The sequence below is a fragment of the Andrographis paniculata genome, unplaced genomic scaffold, assembly GCF_009805555.1.
Source record: "Andrographis paniculata isolate CXL003 unplaced genomic scaffold, ASM980555v1 Contig77END, whole genome shotgun sequence".
Lineage (NCBI taxonomy): Eukaryota > Viridiplantae > Streptophyta > Magnoliopsida > Lamiales > Acanthaceae > Andrographis > Andrographis paniculata.
In genome coordinates this window covers 3306259-3332148 of record NW_026137614.1, presented here as the reverse complement: position 1 = coordinate 3332148, position 25890 = coordinate 3306259, and the positions used below count along the sequence as shown (strand labels likewise).

The window sequence follows — 25890 nt, the reverse complement described above, 5'->3', positions numbered from 1 at the left end:
CTCATATTAAAATTTTATTATTTATAAAACCATCACTCGATATTATTTCTCAATTGCGATTCTAAAAATAATAAGAAACAAAAAAAAAATTTTTACGAAAGTCAAAATGTTAAAAAAAAAAATCTTCAAATACTCATTAGAAAAAGTAAAAAAAGAAATCAAATCAAATATTTAATTTAAAATAATATATTTTATACTTTTCACACAATTCTTCATAACATATATCACATACTAATACAGCACAATACATAACCACCTCCGTCTCCAAAGATAAGTTTATTATTGATAGCCAGTGAAAACTATGGATAAAATAATTTTTTTACTATATTGTGAGTGTATTTTAATTTAAGTGTAAAACATAATGTCATTTATGTAATAATAATAAAAAAAAATATTATGATTTTACGAGGATATGATTATTTATAAAAATAAAATTATTATTTTAAAATGAGCAAAAATAATAAAATATGACTATCGAATTAAGACTGAGGGAGTATTAACTAACATAAATAACATGTGCTATTTAAATCCCATATATGTTCATGTATACCACTAGAAATTTTGGACAACAAACATAGAGCATAAATAAAGTGCACAAGAATGTATAATTGTATATTCACCAATCTATTGTACCCTCTGTCACCAAATTCATGCATGTTTTCATTTATCTATATTATATTTATTTACAAAAATGTCGCAATTATTTATACATTTAATCTATCAAAAATAATTTCTCACTACATTAATACACTCTAAAATACCATTTTTTTTAGGTCACATCAATCAGTATAATATTATAACTTCAAAACCCGTACAGGGAATATTTGCAAGACAAGAGACAAAGCAACAGCGCATTTAAATCCAGCCTCATAACATCAGTTTCTGTTAGATAAAACTTTCCATGTTACACAGCAACATTATACAAATACTTTCAATGATCCAAAGGCTGTCTGAAAGAAGACATCCTATACAGCACAAAGCAGAAGGATCTAAAGTAAACCGAGGAGGCAAGGAGCCCATTATTCATGTTTCGACATTTTATTAATTCAAGGAAAGAATCAAATTTAGTCTAATCAGCAGGGAGATTTTATCAGTACAGTCTGTTTATGGCATCCATGTCTGCATATGGAGAAGCAATTAGTCAGGAGAATCGCTAAGCTAAAACTACTTCATATGTAGAACACATGCAATATAAATTGTTCACTTACAATCTCATCAACAGAAATTATCAGGTAAATCCACATGCTCATGTTGTGTAGATTGCCATCTCTTCTTCTTCTTTGTCCGAAAGGTTGGACACTCTGATAAATAATGTAAACATCCCATTTAAGTTATTTGATCATCAGAAATAAATTCGAAACTTCAGAATGCACAGGATTTTATCTCTATAAAAATTCTTCAAGACAAATATATCGTAGTAAGAAATAAGTCGGACAGGGGACAATGTAATTCCAATTGAGTTTAAAATAAGGTTAACATGGGAGGGCATTTCAGATTGGCTTCAAATAACTCGGAATTTTACCTCCTTGAGGATATATAGAGTTGTAATGAACTTCTGCCCAGAAGCTCAGCGAAATAACTGTGGAAAGAATAATAGTACATTATAATTAATAATTGAGTAAGAAGTTAATCATAATAATAGTAATGAATGATGTAATTTTCCTTGGTTGCTACAAATAAATAATCACGAGAAGTTTTTGTATTGAATATTGAGGATCTCGCATTGAAGAAAAATATACCTCGTTCAGATTTTTGAACGCTTGGCACAATCTCAATGTAGCATGTGTCCTTAAATGATGTTATGACAAATATCTTTACACCATACTGCAGGAAGTTGAGAATGAGGATCAGCCTCCATTAATTACTCAGCAAAGTTCATGTCGCAACACCATTAAGATATTTGCATAGATCATCTCTATTCCGTTTTTGAACAAGAATATCCGAGTATCATTACAGTTATGGTAAAAAAAAAAATAACTAATTTGAGATCTAGATTCTCAATCAGACAATTTGGTGGTGGATCACCAACTATCAATGTTGCAAGTACAGATTTTGATCAGTAAATCTACAAAGCACGGACCTAAACTTTACAATAATTCAAGATTTGTAAAACACTAAAGCATAGGTATGAAGACAATAATATAAAAGAAATCAATAAACAACACCTATAAATAGGTGCTATTAGATGAGATATATACACCACTACTTAGATCAAGAAAAAGTGTGAAAATGAAATTGTTGGTTGGAAATTTTACGCAAAGGCAAGCCACAAGATTGTGAACTATTAGGGTAGCATTGTAATATCCTAAAATGGGAAAATATTTAAGACAACTCATAAAACTCTTTCTAATAGCAAGGTGCACTTCATTCTTGGGAGCCAACCAGTACAATTCCAGAATTAAGTGTACTTAATCTGGGATAGTTTCACAATGAACGACCCATTGGAAACTTTCCCATAATACACTAAAAGTACCCAATTACTCATGTCGATATGTAGGGTCAGTCTATGATTATATAACATTCTTGTGCTGGAGTAAGTTAAGACATTTCTTAGGGTGTGCACAAGTTATAACAAAGCTAGGTGAAATGATCTGTGTTGATAATGAGATTTATTTAATTAGCTAGAAATAAAAAAAGGATTTCAAAGGATTATAAGATAATGGCCATAAGGAAAACAAAATTAATACAATGAAAAGTGTCGATATATATATTTTGGTAAAAATGATTGTGCCGTATGAGTGAGAAGGGCATGGCAGCATAATCTAGAAAAATATACAATTCATCTAAAGAGTTGTATAGCTTGCTCATTACATAAATGATGTATTCAAGAATTTCCAAACTTCCAAAATAAACAATATATTGGGTTTTAAAATTTTCAAATGTATGTGAACCAATGCCAAAGTCTATTGATTTGCACCTTTTATTATATTTGCATTCCCTAAAGATAAATAAAAGTGCATATATATATTTTTAACAAAGTTCAAGATCAATACAAGTATATATTTATATTTTTTACCAGATGTGTTTTATGATCGTAGACTAGCTCCGTAGGTTAATTTTGGATGTGTTTTATGATCGTGGACTAGCTCTGCAGGCTATATACATTTCCTTGAGTGTGTTTTGTTCTCACATGCACACACTCCAAACCTCACACTTAATCTAAGGTTTGTTTGGTTGTGGTTTGAAATTGATTTGAAATGAACTGTTGATTTGAGTTTTTATTTAAATAGTATTTTGATGTGATGTTTTGTAAGAGGAAATACTTTATTTTTATTGGAAACTACGTGTTGATTTCAATTTGAAATCACAAAAGAACATGCCCCTAATGTTCTTAGTGGTAGGCTCCCAGAAATAAAAACACACTTTATGATATAAATAGTCTTATCAATCTATTTAAACTATACCTAAATCAGGGGAATTGTAGTTTTATACTTACATTGAAGTCTTAAGGAATACAACATCATTTAGTAGCTCTTACACATGATAACTGGATGAATTGGATGAAACAAAGAATAAAAATTGGAAACCATCATTTTATATACGAAGTTAAGGGGTTCTAAAATGTAGTGTTCTTATGAAAGGGTATTTCCTTTATTAGTTATGGTGCTTAGTTCTAATGTGCATATACCAAGAGACGAGATATTTAAGTCTGATGTTAAAGCATTAAATGTGTCTTTATATGTTTGTGGTCAAGCCAGAAAGGGCATAGAACATCTGCAATCTAGTTTGTGAAATGCTTGCCATAAGATATGAACTAGAGTTTGCAATTAAATATCTGGTCAATAAATAATAGAGGAAAAGCATAAAATTGCTTCTACTTCTAGTAAAATCTTTTGATGGAACTAAACATAATTCATCCAACAATGAAACAATGAGAATTAAATATGATATACTAGATGAACAATATGTGATAGATAATCTAATGAACCAATGATATTGTTTGTGATCAATCACCAACACTATAGGTTTTCCAAAATGTAGCAAGAATTATGTGTCGTTGTTTGTCCAATTGGCAAGCCAGGTGCCAGGCCTATCTGAGGAACACTATTTGAGGAATTTCATGAATGGACTGAAGGGCCTGATTTGAGGCTCCTTACGGCTGCTACACCCCAAATGATTTGAAGACCCCGATGGAGTTGACCAGACTTTCAACATTTCAAATGGAGGGAGAGGGGATCAGACTTTCAATATTTCAGCAACACATTCAGTCAATTTTTCGAAGTTGTTGGGGGAAAGTAATTATGTAACAACTGGCAGCAATGTGCAGGGTTCAAGCAGTAATTTTCTAAGACAGGGGGCAGTCCCCGGGACAGCCCCAAGAACAGATTCAGAGGTGTCCTGACAGTCTACAGCTCGATTCAAATTCACTCAGATTCCGCCAACAGTGTTAGCAGAATTAAGGATAAGGGGTCTATACTTTAGGGTGTTAAAAACTCTTTACACTCAGTCATGATTGCCCTTTTAAGCAATTCCGTGGACATTCAGGAGATTCAAAAGGGTTTGAATGAGGAAGATGGTGGTTTTTCGATTTTCAGCCTTCGCACTATGAGGTTCGGAGCGTGGTTGAAGGATGCCCGGTGAGGATTTTGATTAATAGTGGCACAAGTCACAAATTTATTTCTTCTTCCTTGGTGTGACACCCCGGACCGCAAGTCACGCGAAGTCGAGCATGTCGGGATCGAAGACTGGCCTCACAAGTCAATACGAGTTCTTCCAGTACGCTTCTGTCCTCACTCACGTGCACCATGGGAGACTTCCCTGGGGGTCCTCAAATTACTCTAGGGCAAGCGCTTAACTCCAAACTTCTTTCAGTAGGGCTTCTAAAAAAAGAATGTGCACATTGTTGACATGAGTAGTCTATTCAATCCATTTAATTATTATTTAATTTCAGATGGCCTAGCACCGGCTCATCTACGGAAGTTGGCCTAGCACCGGCTCATCTACGGAAGTTGGCCTAGCACCGGCTCATCTACGGAAGTTGGCCTAGCACCGGCCCAACTCTGGGGGTATCACACTTGGTTTCCATGCTACAATTGAACTCGGATAAGACAGGCAAATTCCAAGTGCAGTTTGGTGACGGATATAGACAAGAGTCAAAAGGGGTGTGCAGGAACCTACCGATATCGTTTGGCATGCCACGCTAGAAGTTCTTACGAATTGAGAAACACTGATAATGAATTTCGAGTGGGGTGGTGGACGACCGGAGTTAGAAAAGGATCCGACAATGTGCCGAGTGGTGGGCGACCACCAGATGGAGTTACAAGAAAGTTTGGAGTCGTTAATGGGGCCAGTGTTTGACCCTGAGAATGTGCTAGTTTGACAACAAAAGCGTGAGAATTGAGCAAATGAAAAGCAATTGTTGGTTAAATAGGTAGGGCAATAGACTGATAATGTGACTTGTGACACTCCGGCCCGCAAGCCACCAAAGTCAGGTGTGTCAGAATTGTAGACTGGCCCCATAGGTCAATACGAGTCCTTCAAGCACGTTTTTATCCTTACTCACACGCACCTTGGGAGATTTCTCGGGAGGTCACCCATCCTCAAATTATTCTAGGGCAAACACGCTTAATTCTAGAATTTTTCAGTAGGGTTCCTGAAAATGAATTTGCACATTGTTGTCATGAGTAGTCTATTCAATCCATTTAACCTTTAATCAACTTCGGATGACCTAACACTGGATCATCCACACACGGGAGTTGGCTAAGCAACAACCCAACTCCGAGGGTATCACATGACTTGGATAAGTAAACCGGTTTCCAAAGTCAGTTTCCGGACTTCAACCTTAAGGATAAGTTTGTTTCAAACAAAGATAGAGTTGATAGGGAGCAGGGGCAGGAGCTCGGGAATGAGGAGAGGGCAACAAGGCTCATGTTGGTGTACCAGAGGCGGGGATGGGCTTAGTTTTGCTTTCGCAAGCTTGGGCTTTTAATTATGAACTTTTATTATTTTGGGTTTGGTTTATTTATTGTTACTTATTTTAATTTTAATAAGTAGGGTTTAGGTAGTAGTAGTTAAGGAGTAGCTAGGGTTTGAGATATCATTCTCAATTTTGGAAATAAAGTATCCTAGAGGCTTGCTCAAAACAGTTGATTCCATTTGATTGGACACACGATTGATATCATTTGATTAATCTTATCTAGTTATCTTGTTTCTATCATTAGATGTCCACCTTGCTTGCATTATAAATAATTTGTAAGATATACCATACACTAGCCACCTATCTGACCAAAGAGAGACCCTTCAGTTTGAATTAATACGGAACCAGGATGGTGGAAAAACAATTCAGACGGCTCGGATTTTGGTAAACTAGGGCTAGCAAGTATTGTTATGGTCATTAGAGGCCAACATAGGCAAATCATCTTCATCGATTCCAAATGTACTGGTATAGCCGACTCCAATGTTGTACATATTTCGGCTACTATTCATACTTTTGAGCATTTGTTGGACAACCAACTGGGACAGCTCTCCAAATTCTATTTTGAGTTGCAGTTCCACCAATGCATTTGGTTGAATTCAAGGAACTTCAGGACCATGAAAGTTATATGTTGATATCAATAAACTTGGAGGGTTCCTTTCCAAGTATCACCTCGTGACTTTCCCATGTGCCTTGAAATGTGAACTCTTTTGTGGACCATTTTGCAAAAAGAGGGAGAAAGGTTGTTCAGAATTTGTAATCAAGGGTAGATTGGGTCTAGTTCCCCTATCCTTTAGCTATGGTATATTGCTATGTATCTTGTCCTAATCCTAAAATTCCATTCATATCAATGTGTATTCTCCTATCCTTTAGCTATCCTATGAATCTTGCCCTAAACCCAACTATCTAGTTAATAAAATTTGAATTAGTACTATCTGCTTTACAAATAACAAACAAAGGTGTTTGCATGTTAAATATTAATGATACTAAAGATGCAAGAAAACATACTGAATCAGCAGCAGCTTGCAAGGTTACATGATCTCCCCATTCTCCACTCCTATAATGGATCATCCCATTACATTACAAATCAGTCAAGTTATTGGCTCAATACTGGAGTAAACAAAGGTAAATAAATGCAACAACCTACTTGGACATCTTTGTCAAATAGTGTTCGTAAACCATTGGTACGTAACCCTCGTACATCTCTGGAAAAGACCTAAGCTGGAATTTCAGTTATTGCAGCAGAATAAACATCACTTAGAAAACCAAACGGTGGAACCAAAAAGAGTCGGAAAGGATATTTGCACAATAAATGTTTCAACCTGATTTACAACTTGCTGTCTGACAAATTTGTGATGCTCGGGAGTACGGTAAAATTGGTCTGACAGAGCTCGAAACTGAAAAAACTTAAAACCTTAGAACCACGTGTCCAGAGGTTACACTTATTGAGAATCTTTAAAAGCAATTTTGATCTGGACTAATGGGGGCAAACTTAAAATTATATTCATTCAAATATGAAGTGTAGTCGGTTTCGATAAAAGACAAAAATTTCATTGAAGTAATCAAATCTATTTATGGCACCAGATTATTGTTATTGGATATGCAAGGTTGATTCAATGAGTTTTCTTTTTTTTCCACAATATCAGTTAATGAGAAGATATTATAATCTCACGATCAGTTGAACTATTTGAGCATCTAATATGCATTGGAATATCCAAGTGGGGAGCAATTAAAGCAATAGTTAAGTGAAGCAACTCAAAGACTAACCTGACAGTTACCATCACCTTGTACCTTAAATTCAATCAGCTCATACACCTGCAATCTACACAAGATAAACATTACATGTATTGACATTTATAAAAATGTATAAAATTTATTATCATTGTTTGATTAGCCTTTGAGAAAGAGAACCAGGGCATATATTATACCCTGTCAAAAGTCAAAACTATGTATGAATTGAAAGCATGTAAAAAGTTAGTAGAAATGGGCTCCAGTAAATAACAGATACATAAGCCATGCACCATATTTACTATTGTATTTGTCTAAAGAAAATAAGGAAAGAAAGATTTGACTTTTATAACATATGTTGAAAAATAATCAAACAAAACATAAAAACAAAAAGATATGCTTTTGTATACTTTATGAATCCAAACTGAAAAACAAAATAACAAGTCTACTGCATTTATTGAACTTCATGTAAAGATACATGATGCGTTAGTACCTGTCCAGAAGTCTTTGATGATCTAAAGTTGCTTCATCTATGGATGGTATTTCACCGTTGATTTTTGGAATATGCTGCAAAGATGGGCCCCAATAGATGAGAGTAATGTTAATAGGAGTGAAGCAAGCAGAATGTGTTTATGCATATAACTACAGTTCAAGTAATAGAAAATGACTCCTGAAGAGACTAGGCCATTAAACGGTAAACAACAGATATCAACCCAAAAACAGAGTCACAGACACACACAAACATATACGTACATATGAAGTGAAACCTTTCACATATGTCTTGTCTCTACAAAACATTTAGCTACAATTCAGGGCTTTAGAGACCAAAAATTTCAAGTACAATAAGTAACAAGGTATCAAATATGTCCCTCTATCAGAGTAGATCTGTGACTTTCATGTTGTTATGTTTCTGTTTTGCTACAAGAACTATTAATTCGCGCAGAGAATACTTACAGGAACAGGAACCATCTGGTTCAGCCTTTTGCCCACTTCACCATCCAAAGCATGTTCATCCCTTAGTTCTAGAAAGTATGACCATTCCTCCCCAGTATATGATTCATCTCCTGTGCTGGAACATGAAGCTGAAATTCCCACATCAGTTTCCTCTTCATGTTGATTATCAGCTTCTGCAAGTCATAAGGACTTTTATGAAAAATCCATTAAAAAAACAAAGACATGGTGATATGAGACAAAGGTCAAAGGCAAAAGGCGTCTGGGAAGCAAGCATACCTCTAACATAATCAAAGCTTCCTAGCGATTGTGGAAACCAATCCTGAGAACAAAATGAAGTCTGTAGATATTCCGCCCCCTCTTGGAAAGAAGGTTTGATTGGTTCCGTTACAGAAAGTTGCGACAATCCTTCTTGAAGACAATTGATAGAAACATCATGATTTCCCATATAGCTGTAGTTTGGATCATACTGATATCCTTTTAAGTACTGTGCAGGATAACAGTCTGTGTTATGCTGGACCATCGAACTGCAATATCCAGAATTAGCATAAGGGTCTCCGTCAAAAAGCTGAAGTCCCCAACGAACAACATCAGGATCTTGCTCATATGTAAGCATCTTGAGTATACGATATCTTGAGATATCTGCCAGGATTCAAGAATAGATATTAGCAGGTCCCACAATTGTCAATCTATAAAATCAACACTGGAAATACAATCCAAATAACTTTCTTAACAAAAGATCTATGCACAATAGCAAGAAAGTAGATCCAGCTGACTTTCACATATTAGCCACTCAAATCAAATACAATTGTAATGCTCAAAAACATGGCCATAAATACAAGTCAGTTAATTCAACTTCCTCTAAATGCAACTAAATTAAACCTATAATTCAAAAAAAGAAACACACAGTTGCCCCCTATCATTCAAAAAAGGAAACAAAGAGTTGCCAAAATAGACCATTATCATCATCAATCACAGATTGTCTCCATGCACGTACATGTCAATTCACACCAGTGATTTTTGTAAGGAGAAAAAAATAGAGCACTACAACAATATGTTGATGAATTGATCTTCCTACTACTCTACGCTCATGATCTTCGATTAAATTCATCACAAGAACAGCCCTAACTGCAAACAATATACTAAGTTAGTTCACTGTATATGAATCAATTAATTCCTAAGCTCAGCACCACAAAAACAAACCCACAACACAAAATGGCTGTGATCACAGCAGAGCATAAATCCAAAACCCAATTGAACAGAAATGGCAGCAGCGCCTGCAATCTAATCGAAGAGGGAAAAAATCAAATGAATCAAAATCAAAATCAAGGTACATTTGGCAATACAGCGGAGATCGACCCGGTTACGGAATCAGAAACTTTCAAGCTTGAGCGTGCCGATTAAATCGGAATCCGAAGCATTTGGCAAAATCAGGGTATCCATCAATCATTCATCCATGGTTTCTGCAGCATATTCATTGATTGATTCATGAGAAGCGTATGATATGGGGAGAATTGGGAGGGATTACGATTATTGTTATAATTATTATATAGTAATGTGAAAAAATGTCGAGAATTTCGGGGGGTGGGGTGTCATGTCACGAGGTGGATTACTGTGATGGTGTGAGTGAGGGATGCGGACAATGGAAGTGGAATCTCTCTCGCTGAGATGGGGGGTGGGGTGGGGTGGGGGTGGCGTCGCAATTCCCAGAGCGGAGCAGAAAGAAACTGGTGTTCTCAAACTGACGCCGATTCCTTTACCTTTGTCCGCTTTCACGTTTTCTTGTCTCTTTCTCGTTTTTATCAATATTCTCCGGTACGGCCTTCACGTTTTCTTCTTACTAATTATATTACAATAATAAATACTTCTGGTTAGCCAGATTTTTTGTGATTTTTATTTTTTTTTTATGTAAGTATGTATGTTAAATTTACTCACTTACTATATTTAAAAAAAAAATAGTTTAAAGAATTAATATTTTAATTATTATATTTTTTTTATATTCATTTATAACAATTATTATTAATATTATTATTAGAATGTGACTGTTGAAATTGTTTGAATATATATGGGTGATGCATTAATCTTTTTGAAAAATTGCATTTTTTTTTTTTAAACAGTGGAAGAATACACTCATTTTTATTTATTTTTTTTGTTATTTTTTTAATTACTAAACAAATTTACAAAATATCCTTAACAATTTTTTCACTTTTTTTATTTTTTTTTAAAACAAAATAGCATAAAATCCGCTGAAAATAGGGATGTCAAATGGGCGGGTTAGCCCCGGACCCGCCCCGGACCCGGTCTTAACGGGACGGGTTCGAGTCTAAATAATTTGGTTCGGAGAGAGTTGTGGATTTTGAGTTTTAGACCCGACCGGGTTGCGGGTTTTACTATAAACCCGCTCTATCCCGGACCCGGACCCTAACCCGGATATTTTAATAATTATTATAATTTATTTATATTTTTATACAATATAAATTATATTATTTATTTATTTAAAAAAATTTAAATATAAAATAGAACTTTAATTTTAAATCAAATTTATCTTCACATTTGTTAATCCTACAATTCTCTTTATAATCGGGACTAGACCGCCATCACTACGGACTATTGTCGATATTTGATTGTTCTTATTTTTAGAATTATAATTTTTTGTTTTTAGTATTAAATTATTTTTTTAAAAAAATATATATATTATTTTAAAAAAAAAAAAAAAAAACCAAGTTTGTCGGGTTGCCCTGAGCCCTCCCGGGACGGGTCCTGGGGCCGGGTTGAAGCGGGATGGGGCGGGTCTTGGGTCCTAATATTTTCTAACAGGCCGGCCAATCGATTTGTGGGAAGCAAATTCATTCGCACCCAATTTTAGAACACAAATGGAAACTTAATTCAATTTCAATTTACTTTTGGATCCTTTTTTTTTGTATTTTTTTTTCCCAAATTTTTCTTCACTGCGTCCCAACCGTACCAGTTTTTTCTTTTCTTCTTTTTCCTCAAGTTTTTTTCTTCATACTTCTTCTCCTTTCCCAATTCTTCTTCGGGCGAACCACTAGGTTCTTTCTTTTTTTTTTTTCTTTTTCTTCAATTTTTTTTCTTCTTACTTCTTCTTCTCCAATTCTTCCTTAGCTAACCAAGTTTTTTCTTTCTTTTTTTTCCTCATTTTTTTCTTGTTCCCAAATTTTTTTTCCTTCATTCCTTTTTTCCCCAATTCTTCTTCAGACTCACCAGGTTTTTTATGTTTTTTTTTCTCCAATTTTCTTTATTTCTTCTTTTGCTTCCCTAATTCTTTTTCGGGTCCACCAAGTCTTTTATATTATTCATTTTCTCCAATTTTCTTTCTTTCTCCATTCTTCTTCAGAGGCACCAAGTTCAAGAACCAGCGTTTTTGGAAGCATATGGAGAAAAGAGTGCTCAGAGAGTATTTTAGTAACTTCACATGGTGAAGAGATTCAGTAGTTTTTTTAAGTTTCAGAACATAAATTTTTAAACCAATTAAGAAAATCACATGGGAAATTTATATTATTTTGCTTTTTTTTAATAATTTTTTTTTTAAAATTTTTGTGTTGAACCCAAATATCTATATATATATATATATACACGACGAAAATTGAGGAATTATCTCTTAGTCTTTTAAAACTATTTTTTTCTTATTTAAAAAATGACATAAAAAATAAAACTATGAGCATACTATTGTAAACGTTGACGAAGGGACGAAGTAACAATTTTTTTTAAATATTTTTTATCTAATTTGAAATGTAATTTACTTATTTATTTTAAAATTTTAATCAATAATATAAAGTAATAAGAAGGCTATAAAATTTATTACTAAAACATAATGTATAGTTTTGATGGCAAAATTAAATATATTTAATAAATAGTAAAAAATATATCAATATATATATTATATCATGACAATATCGTAATTAAATTTTAATATTATTATATATTATATTGCTCTAATTAAAAAGAAAAAAAAATATGGAGTATAAAATAACTTATATTACAATAATTAATAATAAGATTATTAAGTGTCTTTTTGGTAAGAAAGAATAATCATACTATATAATCAAACAAAGTTTAACTGTGTTTGTTTGGAGGATTGGTAAAGACTTTAACTATTCACTTAATTTTTTTTCTCTAAAAATATCAAAATCAAATATCCATTTTTTATTTTTTATATTATACTATATATGTCCACTTACAATATTTACATATTTCTATATCGGGACGTCCAATTACAAAGTTAACATTTCATTAAATACTTACTTTTTTTTACAAATACCCTTACTTTACATCACATCATTCCTTTTACACAAAAGTAAGGGCAAAAATATCGTTACACTACTTTTAACTACTCACTATAATTAAAATACTATTATTTCTTAAACACCGCGTCAAAAGTAAATGTAAACATTGTAAGTGGACGGAGGGAGTACTAAAAATCAATTTTACATTCAAAGCATAGCATCAATACCTATTTTATCACTTCATTCAACTATTTCAATTCAAATTTTTTTACTATTTAAATTCCAACTCAAAATTCATACCCACAAACAAACACATATTAATTTTATGTGGTATTTAATTCACTCATAAAACATTCAATAATGCATTTTTTATATTATCAGTACAATTTCTCGTATGTAACATGAAAAAATTGATTAATCCAATAACACAAAATAAACAAATACCTCTTTTCTACCCTTAAAGTCAGCAAACAAGTTACAACCATCTGTATTTTCTTTGTATTTTCTAATATTCTGAGATAATCAGAGCAAGTAAATTTATTTTTAATGTTTTGACATATTTAAAGTGGTTGAAATACAGACTGAAATCACTTATTGAATTTTATTATTATTATTTTTCTTAAAAAAAAAAACTATATTTTATAGGTTCACGTATACGGAGCTTAAGGACTAAAAACAAATTCATCTGAAGTTACTAAAAGTAATCAATATCATATTAGTATTGAATTGACTAATAAAAGTTTATTTTCGATTAAAAAAGCTAAGGAAAAAACACAGATAAATATGACAAATGTGTCTTCATAAGTTTATTATAAATCTGTAAAATTTTCAAGTTGTTAATTATATATTTATAATGTGTTCTTTTTCAAAAGTTACACATTTTTTCAAAAAAATATTAATATATTACACATATTTATTATTTTATATTCTTTACACAATTCACCGTACCTTATATATATATATATAAATACTAATCCAAATTATCTCACAAAAGGGTGTGTTTGTTTTGGGGATTGGATTTATATTATTCTATCTCATTTTTTTCCCCAAAAATTATCAAATCAAACATCTATTTTTTATTTTTTATATTATATTAAAAATCAATTTTACATTCAAAACATCACTTCAACACCTATTTATACCATATCATGTCTGATTAATTGTATATATATAAATATATATTTTTTGTTTTGAGGATAGTATAAATTTAAAGTGAAATAATTATTCAATGTAGTATAAATATGTGTTTCATGTAATGTTTTTAATAAAAAAAAAATATATTTTATTGTAATATAAAAAATATAGATAAATATTTTTATTTGATACTTCCTAAATAGAAATAAAAAAATACGACAAATAAATAAATAAAAAACATTTGCGTAAGAATTACAACCAAATAGATCCTTAAAATTTTATTGAATGAAAACTAAAATTTGAATGTAATATTTATAAAAATATATATATACACAATATTTTAGTATAATATTTTAAATAGTATTAAATATGATTTTTTAATAGTAAAAATAAACAGCTTACATAATACTTCCTTCGTCCATTTTCTATTGTCCTGAAGTATATTTACACGATTTTTTAGGTGATTGTCTTTTTGTTATGAATGGACAAATTTGCCCTTAAGTGTATGGTGGAGATTAAAAATAATAAATGAATGAAGGGTAAAAATGTAAAATTTGTGTTTAAAAAATGAAATAGGGCAATAGTTGTTGGACGTCCCAAATAGGAAAGTAGGACATTAGTTTGTGGATGGAGGGAGTATTAGCCGTAGATACCAATAAAAAGAGCGTAGGTCCAAATAGTTCATACTAATCTATATTTTATATATACAAGTTTTCAATTCTAAATTCTACTCCCTCCGTCCCACTTTTCAGGTCCATCTTTTTATTTCTGTCTGTTCCATTTATTTTGTCACTTTCCTTTTTTTAAGAAAAGAATTATACATTTTAATCTTATTTTTAAAAAATTTAATTTATAATTTTATATTCATAAGTTTTCTTAATCTTAATCCGTAATTATTTTTATTATACGATAATTATTTTTATTAATATATTTTTAATTATTTATTAATTATCCCTTCTAAATTTTCGTGTTTACAGCAAAACGAATAAAATATGCGGGACGGACGGAGTATTATGAAAATGCAAAAAGTGTTTTTTAAGGTGAGGACAAATGGTTTTTATGTAAGAAAGTGAAATGGTAAGAAAACTTTTACTTACTCAATAGACCCATTGCAACATAAAATAAATAAATAAATAAATAAGCAACATGTTTTTATAGATATGCTGATGTAAACGATGACGTGTATGTTTGATATTTGAAATATAATTAACAAATATAAATTAATTTATTAATTTTATACTCTTTTTGTTACAGTTAAATTATTCTGAGTTTTAGGTATTGTGTAATTATTAAGTAATTAAAAAAGAATGTATTAGTGAATAATTATAATTTAATAAAAATAATTATAGATTAAGATTAAGATACTGAATTTTAAAATGTGATTATAATATATAATTATATTTCAAAAAATAAAGGACAAATTATATAGGAAGCACGGAAATATAAATATGAGACAAATTAAGTGAGACGAAACAAATATTTTTATCTATATTTTAAATATTTTATTTTATTTATCTTAATTATAAATAAATAAATATTTTTTATTTATTTGTATTATCTATTTTCTATTCTATACAAATAATATTTATATTAAATATATTTTATTAAGATATTATATTTTAAAAATTTAAATATATATTAATTTTTATTTTAAAAATATCAATAATATTATTAATACATAAATATAATAAAATAATATTATAATTAATTATTATTATTATTATTAATTAAATCTTATTAATTGAAATACTATATCCCAAATGAACTATTTAAAATAGAGCAATAGAAATATATTTTTAAAAAATATTTAATTAAAAAAACTATTTTCACAGTCTGAATTTTTAACTGTGTCAGAGGGTTCGATTCTAAAATTTTTCAAACTTGTTCTTTTATGTTCAAATACTTTCTTTAATTTCAAACCTTAAATATTTTATATTTGGATTTTGTCGAAAAAATATTTATTCTTATAAATTATTTCATTATACTTCCTCTGTCACATAAGTAAATATTCTTTATTTTTTTACGTAGTTTTAAAAATATTAATATTATATTGGGATGTATTGAAATAAAGTAGAAATGACTAAAATAACTTTATTAATATGTGTGATATAAATGTAATAATATTTGTGTAATATATTGTAAGTTGTAAGAGTATTTTTAATATTAAGTGATTTTACAGTTACTGTAAAAAAAGAAAAATGTTATAGGACGGATTTAAATAAAAAAAATAAATATTTGTTATGGAACAGAGAAAGTATATTATTTTAATATCAAATTTAAATAAAATTGTTTTTCAAACTCATTAAAAAATACCCTTTATTTCTTGCACTTTTTTAGTTTAAATTTTCGGACCATATTAATTTTTTTTTGAACCATGGATATAACAATAACCAAAGGCGAGGCCAACGTTCCAGTTCAACGCCATTAATAAAAGTTGACTTGATGACGTCACTCAAAACATGGAGTTCCATCCGACGGCCAAAAGCGATCCACCCCCTAAATCATCTCCCCGCCATTTCTTCCTCCAACAAACTCTGCTCCCAACCAACGATCCATTCTTCTTCCTTTTCTCTTTCGATCGATCCATCGAATAACAACACCAACAAGGAATGCCATGCCGTTGTCCCCAAATCTCAACAAGAATGACAATCTCACAATAATGGCCATCAATTTACTGTTGACGCTGACGTTAGCCCTCTCCTTCGGCGCAACCTCCGTTGCCGCAGCCGCAGGCGAGGTACCCACCGGCGCCGTAGACTCTGGCTCCGCCGCCTCCAGCATCCTCGCCAAGTCGGTCTTCAAAACTTTCGTCAATGCTTCCACTTTCGTTACCCCGGAGATCAAAAAGCACCTGGAATTTTGCGTCAGCGACATGTAAGTATGCCCATGCCCATGCCCATGCCCATGCCCATGCCCTACCTCCATTTTTAATTTCTAGTTTTTCTATATGTTTCGAAATGCTCCAGATGCTTTGTTAGAGACGATTTTATTTCTTCATTCACGTTTGGATTGCGAGGAATTTCTTCTTTTTCAGTAGGTTTGCTGCGTACCTGAAATTATCGATTTCTTATTTTGTTATTGCAGGGATGCTGAGTGGGACGCTGCGTTTAATTTCTCCAAGAACACGGACTTCTTGTCGGCATGCCTAAATAAGAACAGAGGTCTGTAGCTCCTGCATAATATATTGAGAATTGTCATCTAGTAATGGTGTTTATAATTTGGGGACAATGTGAGAATAATTAGGGGAGAATTGAATTTGAACACCTGATTCAGTAATGGTTATGAGAGGCTTACTGCTTCTGTCCATGTCTCCATCTCTGTAATTTCAACATATTTTGTTAGCATTTATTGGTGTCTTCATGTCTATGATTCAGATGCTATGCAGAGGTTGTGCACTGCAGCAGAGGTGGTGTTCTATGGTGCTGGTCTGGTGGAGAGTTCGGAAAGTGGGAGCACGAAAAGCGGGGGTTTCCTGAAACTGAACAAGAATTGCAACTTATCGTCATGGCCAGCAGGTTGTGAGCCAGGGTGGGCGTGTAGTGTTGGCGAGGGGAAAGTAAACTTTAAAGATGCTAAAGAAATGCCCCTTAGAGTTAATGATTGCAAGCCTTGTTGTGAAGGCTTCTTCTGTCCTCAGGGTCTTACCTGCATGATACGTGCGTTTCTTGAAACTCTACTTCGATTTTTTTCCAATCATATACTATTACATTAGAGAATGATCTAGTGTCTATTGTTTATTTACTTTTCAAATCATCAATGTGCTTGTTTCGACCTTTTTTAACTTTTAAGTCATGCTTTTGCTGAGATGTTTTTTACTGTATCATGCTCGAAGCCTGCCCTTTGGGATCTTACTGTCCTTTGGCAGTACTCAACAACAGCACAGGCGTTTGTGATCCGTAAGTTTGATGTTGCTGTGCTTATTTTCTTTGTTAGTGTTGTTAAAATCTCTCAAGTCATGTTGATTCGACTTTATTTGGAAGGTATACGTATCAACTACCTCCAGGACAATCAAATCACACCTGCGGTGGAGCTGATATTTGGGCTGATTTTCAACGTGGTAAACAGATATTTTGTACGGGAGGATCTTACTGTCCTACTACCACCCAGAAACTTCCGTGCAGTAAAGGGTACAACTTTCGGCTTGAGCTATATATATCACTGCATTACATCTTTGAAATAATTCTATGTTGTTTGAACTATGCTTCATCCATGACAATTATCCACTTAAGTTTTCTTTCACCATCTATTTGGTTGCAACTGTTTATGAAATTTTTAATGTTTTGCAGACATTTTTGCCGGACTGGGTCGACATCCCAAATAAGTGAGCATAGTCTATCCCTTTCCTTTTACATAATTTATTGGTTTTGGTAGCATAGAGTATCTTATTACTCTGAATAACTGATAAATGTTTCTCTTTGATCTCATGAAGCTTCTACTTCGAATTTTTATTCCACAAAATTGTTTCTGTTGTTTAAATGATTAGAAAAACCTGGATGAATGGCAGGTTGCTATCAATTGGCAACTTGTGACGAGCAAGCTGAAAATCAGAATATCACGGCTTATGGTATTATCTTCTTTGTAAGCACCTCCTACTCAGTTGATTTCATACATGCCATATTCTTTATAATTAATCTTAGCAGAAAAGAGATTACACCATTGTTGTGCCACTTTTGTATTCATTGGAAAATGCAACTACAGGTCTAATCGATGTTATGTTCAATGGATGGCAGAGATATAACTCCTCATCTCGTCATTAATGTTTATAATTTTCCATTTCAGGGCGGCATTACTCTGGTACTTATGATAATATATAACTGCTCGGGACAAGTTCTCAGTACTCGAGAAAAAAGGCAGGCGAAATCCAGAGAAGCTGCTGCCAGAAGTGCCAAGGAGACGGTGCAGGCACGTGAGAAATGGAAGTCTGCAAAAGAAGTTGCCCGGAGAGGTGCAAGTGAGCTCCAATCACAGCTGTCGCGAACATTCTCACGCAAGAAATCGGTCAGTGTCAATGCAGGAAAGGATTCAAAATCTGGTGATCATAAATTGCCACCTAGTGGACCTGACTCAAAGGGGAAGAAGAAAAGGGAAAGCAACCTCACAAAAATGATGCGTGACATTGAAGAAAACTCCGACAATGAGGATGGATTCAATGTCGAAATTGGAGACAAAAATTTGAAAAAGAATGCAGCAAAAGCCAAGCAATTGCACACACGCAGCCAGATTTTCAAGTACGCATATGGTCAGATTGAAAAGGAGAAGGCGCTGCAGGAGCAGACAAACAATTTGACCTTCTCCGGCGTAATATCAATAGCTTCCGACATGGAAATCACAGCCAGGCCGCCTATTGAGGTCTTTTTCCAAGATCTGACTCTTACATTGAGAGGCAAAAATAAGCATCTCTTAAGATGTGTGACAGGCAAGCTCGTACCCGGGCATGTTTCTGCTGTCATGGGTCCGTCGGGTGCTGGTAAGACGACTTTTCTTTCAGCTTTGACTGGAAAAGCTGCCGGATGCACCATCACTGGAAATATACTTATAAATGGGAAGGATGAACCCATGCGATCGTACAAGAAAATTATAGGATATGTACCTCAAGATGATATAGTTCATGGAAACCTGACGGTTGAGGAAAATCTCTGGTTCAGTGCTCGCTGCAGGTTTACTTCCATCACTTCACTCAACTGTGTGTAACCTTATTTTCCATCAGAAAATCGCTGCTGCACTTACTGATGTTGTCTTCTAATTCGTGGTTAATTATATCGTAGGCTGCAAGCTGATCTACCCAAACCAGAGAAGGTCCTGGTTGTTGAAAGGGTAATTGAATCGTTGGGATTGCAGCCTGTTAGAGACTCTCTAGTAGGTACAGTTGAGCAGAGAGGGATATCCGGAGGTCAGAGGAAACGTGTTAATGTTGGACTAGAAATGGTTATGGAACCTTCATTGTTAATCTTAGATGAGCCGACATCCGGCTTGGATAGTTCCTCTTCTTTGCTATTGCTCAGAGCCCTTCGACGTGAAGCTCTTGAAGGAGTTAACATATGCATGGTGGTTCACCAACCGAGGTAATTCCGTCTTTCTTATAAAAAAACAATATTATTCAACCTAAAGCTAAAGATTTGGACACTTACTGTTTATTTCTTTCATGTAGTTACACCTTATACAAAATGTTCGATGATTTGATACTTCTTGCCAAGGGAGGCCTCACAGTGTACCATGGACCAGTAAAGAAAGTCGAAGAGTATTTTACAGGTCTCGGAATCCAAGTCCCTGACAGGGTGAATCCTCCGGATTACTTCATTGACATTTTGGAGGGCATCGTCAAACCGACCAATCCCACAGCTGTAAATTATAAGGAGCTTCCTTTGCGGTGGATGCTTCATAATGGCTACCCTGTACCCCCGGACATGCTTGATTCTGCAGGAATGTCGCCTGCGCCCGGAGGAGATTCAGTCAGTGCAAGTCCATCTGCTAATAAGCTTGACTTGGATACATCCTTTTTTAGGGATCTGATTCAGGATTTCAAGTTTAGTATTGGACAGAAGTCAGACAAGATTTTACATAATTTTACCAAGTCCGTGGACTTGTCTGAGAGGGAAACTCCTAGTGTCCTCCTCCAATACAAGTATTTCGTCGGAAGGTACTTTGCACAAGAGATTACAGAAGCACATACATGATGTCTTGTCCTAAATATGTTTTGCATTCTGTCAGGGTTGGGAAGCAGAGATTGAGAGAAGCTCGGATACAAGCCGTGGATTACTTAATTCTACTACTGGCAGGAATCTGCTTAGGTACACTGGCCAAAGTGAGCGACGAAACCTTTGGTTCAACAGGATATCTGTACACGGTTATTGCAGTTTGTAAGTTTTGTTTTGATCTCCTTCCTCGATATTAAATGTTACTCAGATTTGCATCCTTGTGCTCATTCTTTTGTCCTGATTTCTTATGTAGCTCTTCTATCTAAGATTGCTGCATTGAGATCATTTTCTTTGGATAAGCTGCATTACTGGCGAGAGAGCGCTTCCGGAATCAGCAGCCTGGCGTACTTTATGGCAAAGGACACGATTGATAATTTCAACACTTTTGTGAAGCCTGCTGTCTATCTTTCCATGTTCTACTTCTTCAACAATCCTAGGTCCACCGTTTACGACAACTACTTTGTCCTCGTCTGCCTTGTGTACTGCGTCACCGGCATCGCTTACATTCTTGCCATCTACTTCGAACCGGGACCTGCCCAGCTGGTGAGTGATCCAACTTATTAGGATGGTTACTGTGCTGATTAGGGCAAATCAACGTCGTAGTGATTTGTCCCGGTCAGTACATGTAAAACACGAAAGATGGACATTCTTTTTTATTTAACGCAGTAGATGCTGTGTTAAATAAAAATATGTGTTGTCAGTTTATATTTTATATGCCTATTGTATGAATATATCATTTTTTTGTTAAAATTAGTGACAGCATATATTGTGTGAGACTGTGTCATATGCTTAGAGTTGTTAATAAACCGAACTGAATAGAATTTTCACTGTTTGTATTCGTGCATTAATGTTCGCGAACAAGGCTTGTGTTTATTCATTAAGCATTTGAGCTCGTTTGTGGTGTTCGAGTTCGGTTCATTGAACAATTTTATTGTTTGAACTCGTGTTAGGCTCGATTAAGCTTGTTTGAGCTTGTTCGAACTCATTTGAATATGTACGATATTTTATTTTATTTTTTAATTCATATATATTTACTTTTTTAATTAAAAATTATATATATATATTAAAGAACGTTCGGGAACAAAACTAGGGCTCATTTTGTTAACAAACGAGCCTATTTATGTTTTACATAACAGTTTAGTTCATTTAACAGCTCTAAATATATCGTGCATTTGTATTATGTTGACACATATGGTATATTGTTGCCCTTATATTGTGTGTTATCAGTTCCTATATCGTGTGCTGCTGTTAATATCTAATACAAATATTGTTTTGTATTTATGAATGGTGTCGGATTCTTACATCAGTGGTCGGTGTTGCTCCCCGTTGTGCTTACGCTCATCGCCAACCAAGACGGAAACACATTTACTTCGAAGCTCGGAGACTTTTGCTACACAAAGTGGGCGTTGGAAGCGTTCCTCCTAACGAACGCCAACAGGTTACATTAATTCTATCGAATTTCATGTCCTTTTACAAAATGACCTCAGACCGTTAAAATGAATGAGAATGAGCAGGTACTCGGGAGTGTGGCTGATACAAAGATGCGGGGCGCTACGGCAAAAAGGTTATAACTTGAAACACTACTACCCTTGCTTAGGATACCTTGTGGCTGCGGGCTTGGTAAGCAGGTTTTTTGCTTACTTCATTCTGATCACATTCCAGAAAAAATAATTAGAAACTGGAAAAATATTGCTGTTATTACAAGAGAAGAGGAGTGTAAGAACAGTAGAGTTAATAGGGGCGGGACGCTGTGGCGGGGGTGGTGGTGGTGGTGGTTTTATACCATACTATGTATAGATAGATATGTGGAGATCTTGATTAATGCTAATTTTATGTGTAAATACATATGTATATTTTTTTTTATTGGAAAATACATACGTACATTTGATTGGTTCATACATATTCATTTATAACATTTTTCTTTCTTAATTTTTTTAGGTTTTCTAAATTTAAAAACAATTAATTTTGATTTTAATTTTATTTAAATATTTATTTATTATTTATTTATGGTATAAAAAGTCTATAAATAATAATTAATTAAATTGTTATAATATAAAAATAATAAATTTAATACATAATTAAATTAAATTTTGAATAATAATAAATTATAAAATCATACAGATGTAGTAGATGATAAAATAATTTAATTTAAATTAAATTATATAATAAAAAAAATCTAATTCTAAAAATTTATCATTGTAATTAATATTAAAAATATTTTTTTCACTATTTTTATAATATAATAATTAATATTTAAAATCAAAAAATAAAAAATAAATACATAAATAAATGAGAAGCGGAGTTAGTGTTATTTAAAAACATATCACACCCTAAACCCTAACCTACATCGCCCGCCGCCCTTCTCATCTTCCTCTTCTTCTTTTTCCTTCTCCGTCCTCTCACTTTTTGCCTCTTCAATTCTTCCTTCTTCTTCTTCACCCATCGCTTTATATTCGCGCCAGAGTTGCCATTGTTTCTCCACAGCCAGCCAGCACCGTTCACGATTTCACACCAAGGTTTGAAAATAATAAATAAATTAAAAGAAAAAAAAAATCCGAACCGCCGGTTTACTGTTCCGCATAACTGGAAACGACGGTTCCGGTTTAAACCGGACAAGCGGTTCGCCGGTTTCGAACTGGGCAAGCCTAATTAACCTTCCCTCTCCGCCTCCCTTTGCTGCGGACTTCGTCTTCAACCACACTAGACCAACTTGGTAAATTAAATCCTCAAGTTCTTTTTTTTTTTTTTGCATTGGTTCGTAAATGTTCGCTGTTATGTTATTATTTCGATTTCACTTATGCAATTTAATGTCTATGGGTATTAGCCGTTGGTGTGGCTGAGGTTGAGTTTTTTATTGTTCTCTTATTTCAGTTTAAGTTCATATGGGTACCGACTTTGATGTGTTCGTTGATATTTCAATCTCAATACTTCTAAAGGATTTACAGTCATTTATGTTTTTGTTGTGTTTGTTATCTCAATTCGATCTTGTTGTTTCGTTGCCAAATCAGAAGATAATTTAAGAATCTTTCAAGCATTTTGCCCTAATTTGAACGCGTTTGCTCATTTTGGTATTTCAATTCAACGACGTGAGAAGTCCCCAACCCTAACCTGGGATTTGGGCTGTTCCTGCAATTTTTCAAATTATTGATTCTGCCTTTCCTTCATTTATGGCTTAAATTGAATTCATTGTTGCATCTATTAGTGTTTATTCGTTGTTTTCACTTCACAACTTCACCAAATTCTTCTTTGGTGTATGTCATGTGTCAGCCACATTTGCTTGTGTCTTCTTCATCAACGAGCCATAGGATTCGATTGGCAATTCTTACTCCAAAACAATGCTGTTGGTAGATCCCACCAAGAAACTATCCTATAATCGTCGAATAATGGATGGAGACCTAGTTATTGTATATGAGAGATACAATAGTATGAAGCCGGTCAAGGTTTCGGCTGGCGGTGTTCTGCAGAACCGCTTTGGTCTGTTCAAGCATTCAGATTGGATCGGAAAGCCGTTTGGATCAAAGGTTTTCAGCAATACAGGGGGATATGTGTATCTGTTAGCACCGACTCCTGAGCTGTGGACTTTGGTGTTGAGTCACAGGACGCAAATTTTATACATCGCCGATATTAGTTTTGTGGTTATGTACTTGGAGTTAGTTCCTGGTTGTGTGGTTCTTGAGTCGGGGACTGGGAGCGGATCCCTGTCCACCTCGCTTGCTCGTGCAGTTGCGCCAACCGGCCATATTTACACATTTGATTTCCATGAACAGAGAGCCGCATCTGCTAGGTACGATTGTTTCCTCTTTGCACTAGAAAGTTGAGAGATTAGTTAGGATGATGAAAAGGACCATTTTATTTTTTTTTAGTTTACATTGTTTCATAAGCTTCGATTTGCTTTATACATTATGCATTTTGATATTATTACAATGTGGTTCGTGTGGGTGTTGGAATTCGACTATATTGTGTATTTTGTGCAGCTAATTAGTTTATTTAGTAAATCAATTGGGTTGTTTGAATTTAAGCGAATCATGTAATTGCATATTGAATGATTCCCGTGCAATGGAATCCAATTTTTGCGCCTTTTTTACGAAATGTGATTTAATCTTTTCATCAGGGAGGATTTTGAAAGAACGGGATTGAGTAGCTTGGTGACGGTGGGAGTAAGAGACATTCAAGGTGAGGGCTTTCCCGATGAATTTACGGGGCGCGCCGATTCTGTTTTCCTCGACCTACCTCAACCTTGGCTAGCCATTCCATCAGCTGCAAAAATGCTGCAGCAAGACGGCGTGTTGTGCTCATTCTCACCGTGCATCGAGCAAGTGCAAAGATCATGTGAAACCTTAAAGTCACATTTCACAGGTAGATTATAATCCGAGTAAAGAATGGTATCAATTAATGCAGAGTCCCTGTGTTTATGTCTGAGCTATTTCTTTGAACTTCGATGTCTGCAGAGATAAGAACGTTCGAAATTCTCCTCCACACGTATGAAGTTCGCGAAGGGGAATTAGGGAGCTGGCAAGATGGCGGCCGGGGATCTGTTAAAAGTTGCAAAAAGAGGCAACGATCTACTACAACAAATAGCGAGGAAAATCCGGGGACTCGAACGATCTTGGCGCGCCTCAATAGTGAGGCTAAAGGTCATACGGGATACTTGACATTTGCCAGGCTCAAGTGCACCTCGTGAGTAAGTCGATTTTTCTTACTTATGTATAACTTATGATTTTTTGGTTTTGAAGAGGAAGATAATGGATATAATAAATTGTGGTAAAAGTTATTCATTTGATACTTCTTAAAGGGTCTTTCTTGAGTGTTTTGAAATGCGGTGTCGATTTGAATTTTTGTTTAACTAGTATTTTTATATAATATTTTTTTGTGAAAAAATAAAATAAAATGTATTTTATTAAATTAAAATAATCTCTCTATTCTATAAAAAGGTAGTATCGAATTTTTCTATTTTGATCGGTTCAAAAAATAAAGTGTTAAGTTTTTCCTTTTAATAATTTTACTAACTATTTAATATAAACAATGTTATTAAAATATATGATAAGTACCTTTGGATGTATTTGATTTATATTTCAAATATAAATTAATACTCCCTCCATTCAAAATAAATTTTTAATTTTGTCATTTTAATTTGTCAAAGTCAAAAATTTTATTTTATTTTTAAGTAAAATTAATTTTTAACTAAATATCACAATATTTTTAATTTTTACTTTTTACATTTTTT

General features: G+C 33.6%; 3 protein-coding genes across 8 annotated transcripts; 2 read left to right on the top strand and 1 right to left on the bottom strand.

The window, feature by feature from the left end:
- Nucleotides 1-776: 776 nt before the first annotated feature.
- Nucleotides 777-10276, bottom strand: LOC127266689 (OVARIAN TUMOR DOMAIN-containing deubiquitinating enzyme 12-like). 5 transcript variants are annotated; one of them, XM_051297035.1, is made up of 13 exons: nucleotides 10207-10276; nucleotides 9928-10056; nucleotides 8873-9235; nucleotides 8597-8769; nucleotides 8136-8209; nucleotides 7682-7736; nucleotides 7237-7311; nucleotides 7062-7135; nucleotides 6923-6971; nucleotides 1740-1824; nucleotides 1523-1579; nucleotides 1209-1301; nucleotides 777-1119 (listed from the first exon to the last, which is right to left on the bottom strand). In XM_051297035.1, the coding sequence occupies exons 3-12, from the start codon at nucleotides 9207-9209 to the stop codon at nucleotides 1216-1218; spliced, it is 1065 nt and encodes a 354-aa protein (XP_051152992.1). In that variant the 5' UTR covers nucleotides 9210-9235; nucleotides 9928-10056; nucleotides 10207-10276; the 3' UTR covers nucleotides 777-1119; nucleotides 1209-1215. The 5 variants fall into 5 exon arrangements, with proteins under 5 accessions (XP_051152992.1, XP_051152990.1, XP_051152993.1 ...); XM_051297033.1 differs by lacking the exon at nucleotides 10207-10276 and having other exon boundaries at nucleotides 9928-10200; XM_051297036.1 differs by lacking the exon at nucleotides 10207-10276 and having other exon boundaries at nucleotides 9940-10200.
- Nucleotides 10277-16478: 6202 nt separating this feature from the next.
- On the top strand, nucleotides 16479-22524 carry LOC127239471 (ABC transporter G family member 28-like). The gene is made up of 14 exons (XM_051257641.1): nucleotides 16479-16845; nucleotides 17056-17132; nucleotides 17346-17627; nucleotides 17804-17867; nucleotides 17952-18098; nucleotides 18258-18292; nucleotides 18476-18549; nucleotides 18751-19628; nucleotides 19737-20033; nucleotides 20120-20608; nucleotides 20680-20828; nucleotides 20920-21209; nucleotides 21974-22104; nucleotides 22181-22524. Exons 1-14 carry the CDS (start codon nucleotides 16586-16588, stop codon nucleotides 22335-22337), a joined length of 3330 nt encoding a protein of 1109 aa, XP_051113598.1. The 5' UTR covers nucleotides 16479-16585; the 3' UTR covers nucleotides 22338-22524.
- Nucleotides 22525-22988: 464 nt separating this feature from the next.
- Nucleotides 22989-25441, top strand: LOC127266690 (uncharacterized). Of its 2 annotated transcripts, none has more exons than XM_051297039.1 (4): nucleotides 22989-23379; nucleotides 23934-24450; nucleotides 24778-25022; nucleotides 25115-25441. In XM_051297039.1, the coding sequence occupies exons 2-4, from the start codon at nucleotides 24002-24004 to the stop codon at nucleotides 25345-25347; spliced, it is 927 nt and encodes a 308-aa protein (XP_051152996.1). In that variant the 5' UTR covers nucleotides 22989-23379; nucleotides 23934-24001; the 3' UTR covers nucleotides 25348-25441. The 2 variants fall into 2 exon arrangements, with proteins under 2 accessions (XP_051152996.1, XP_051152997.1); XM_051297040.1 differs by lacking the exon at nucleotides 22989-23379 and adding an exon at nucleotides 23415-23507.
- The last annotated feature ends 449 nt before the right edge of the window (nucleotides 25442-25890 follow it).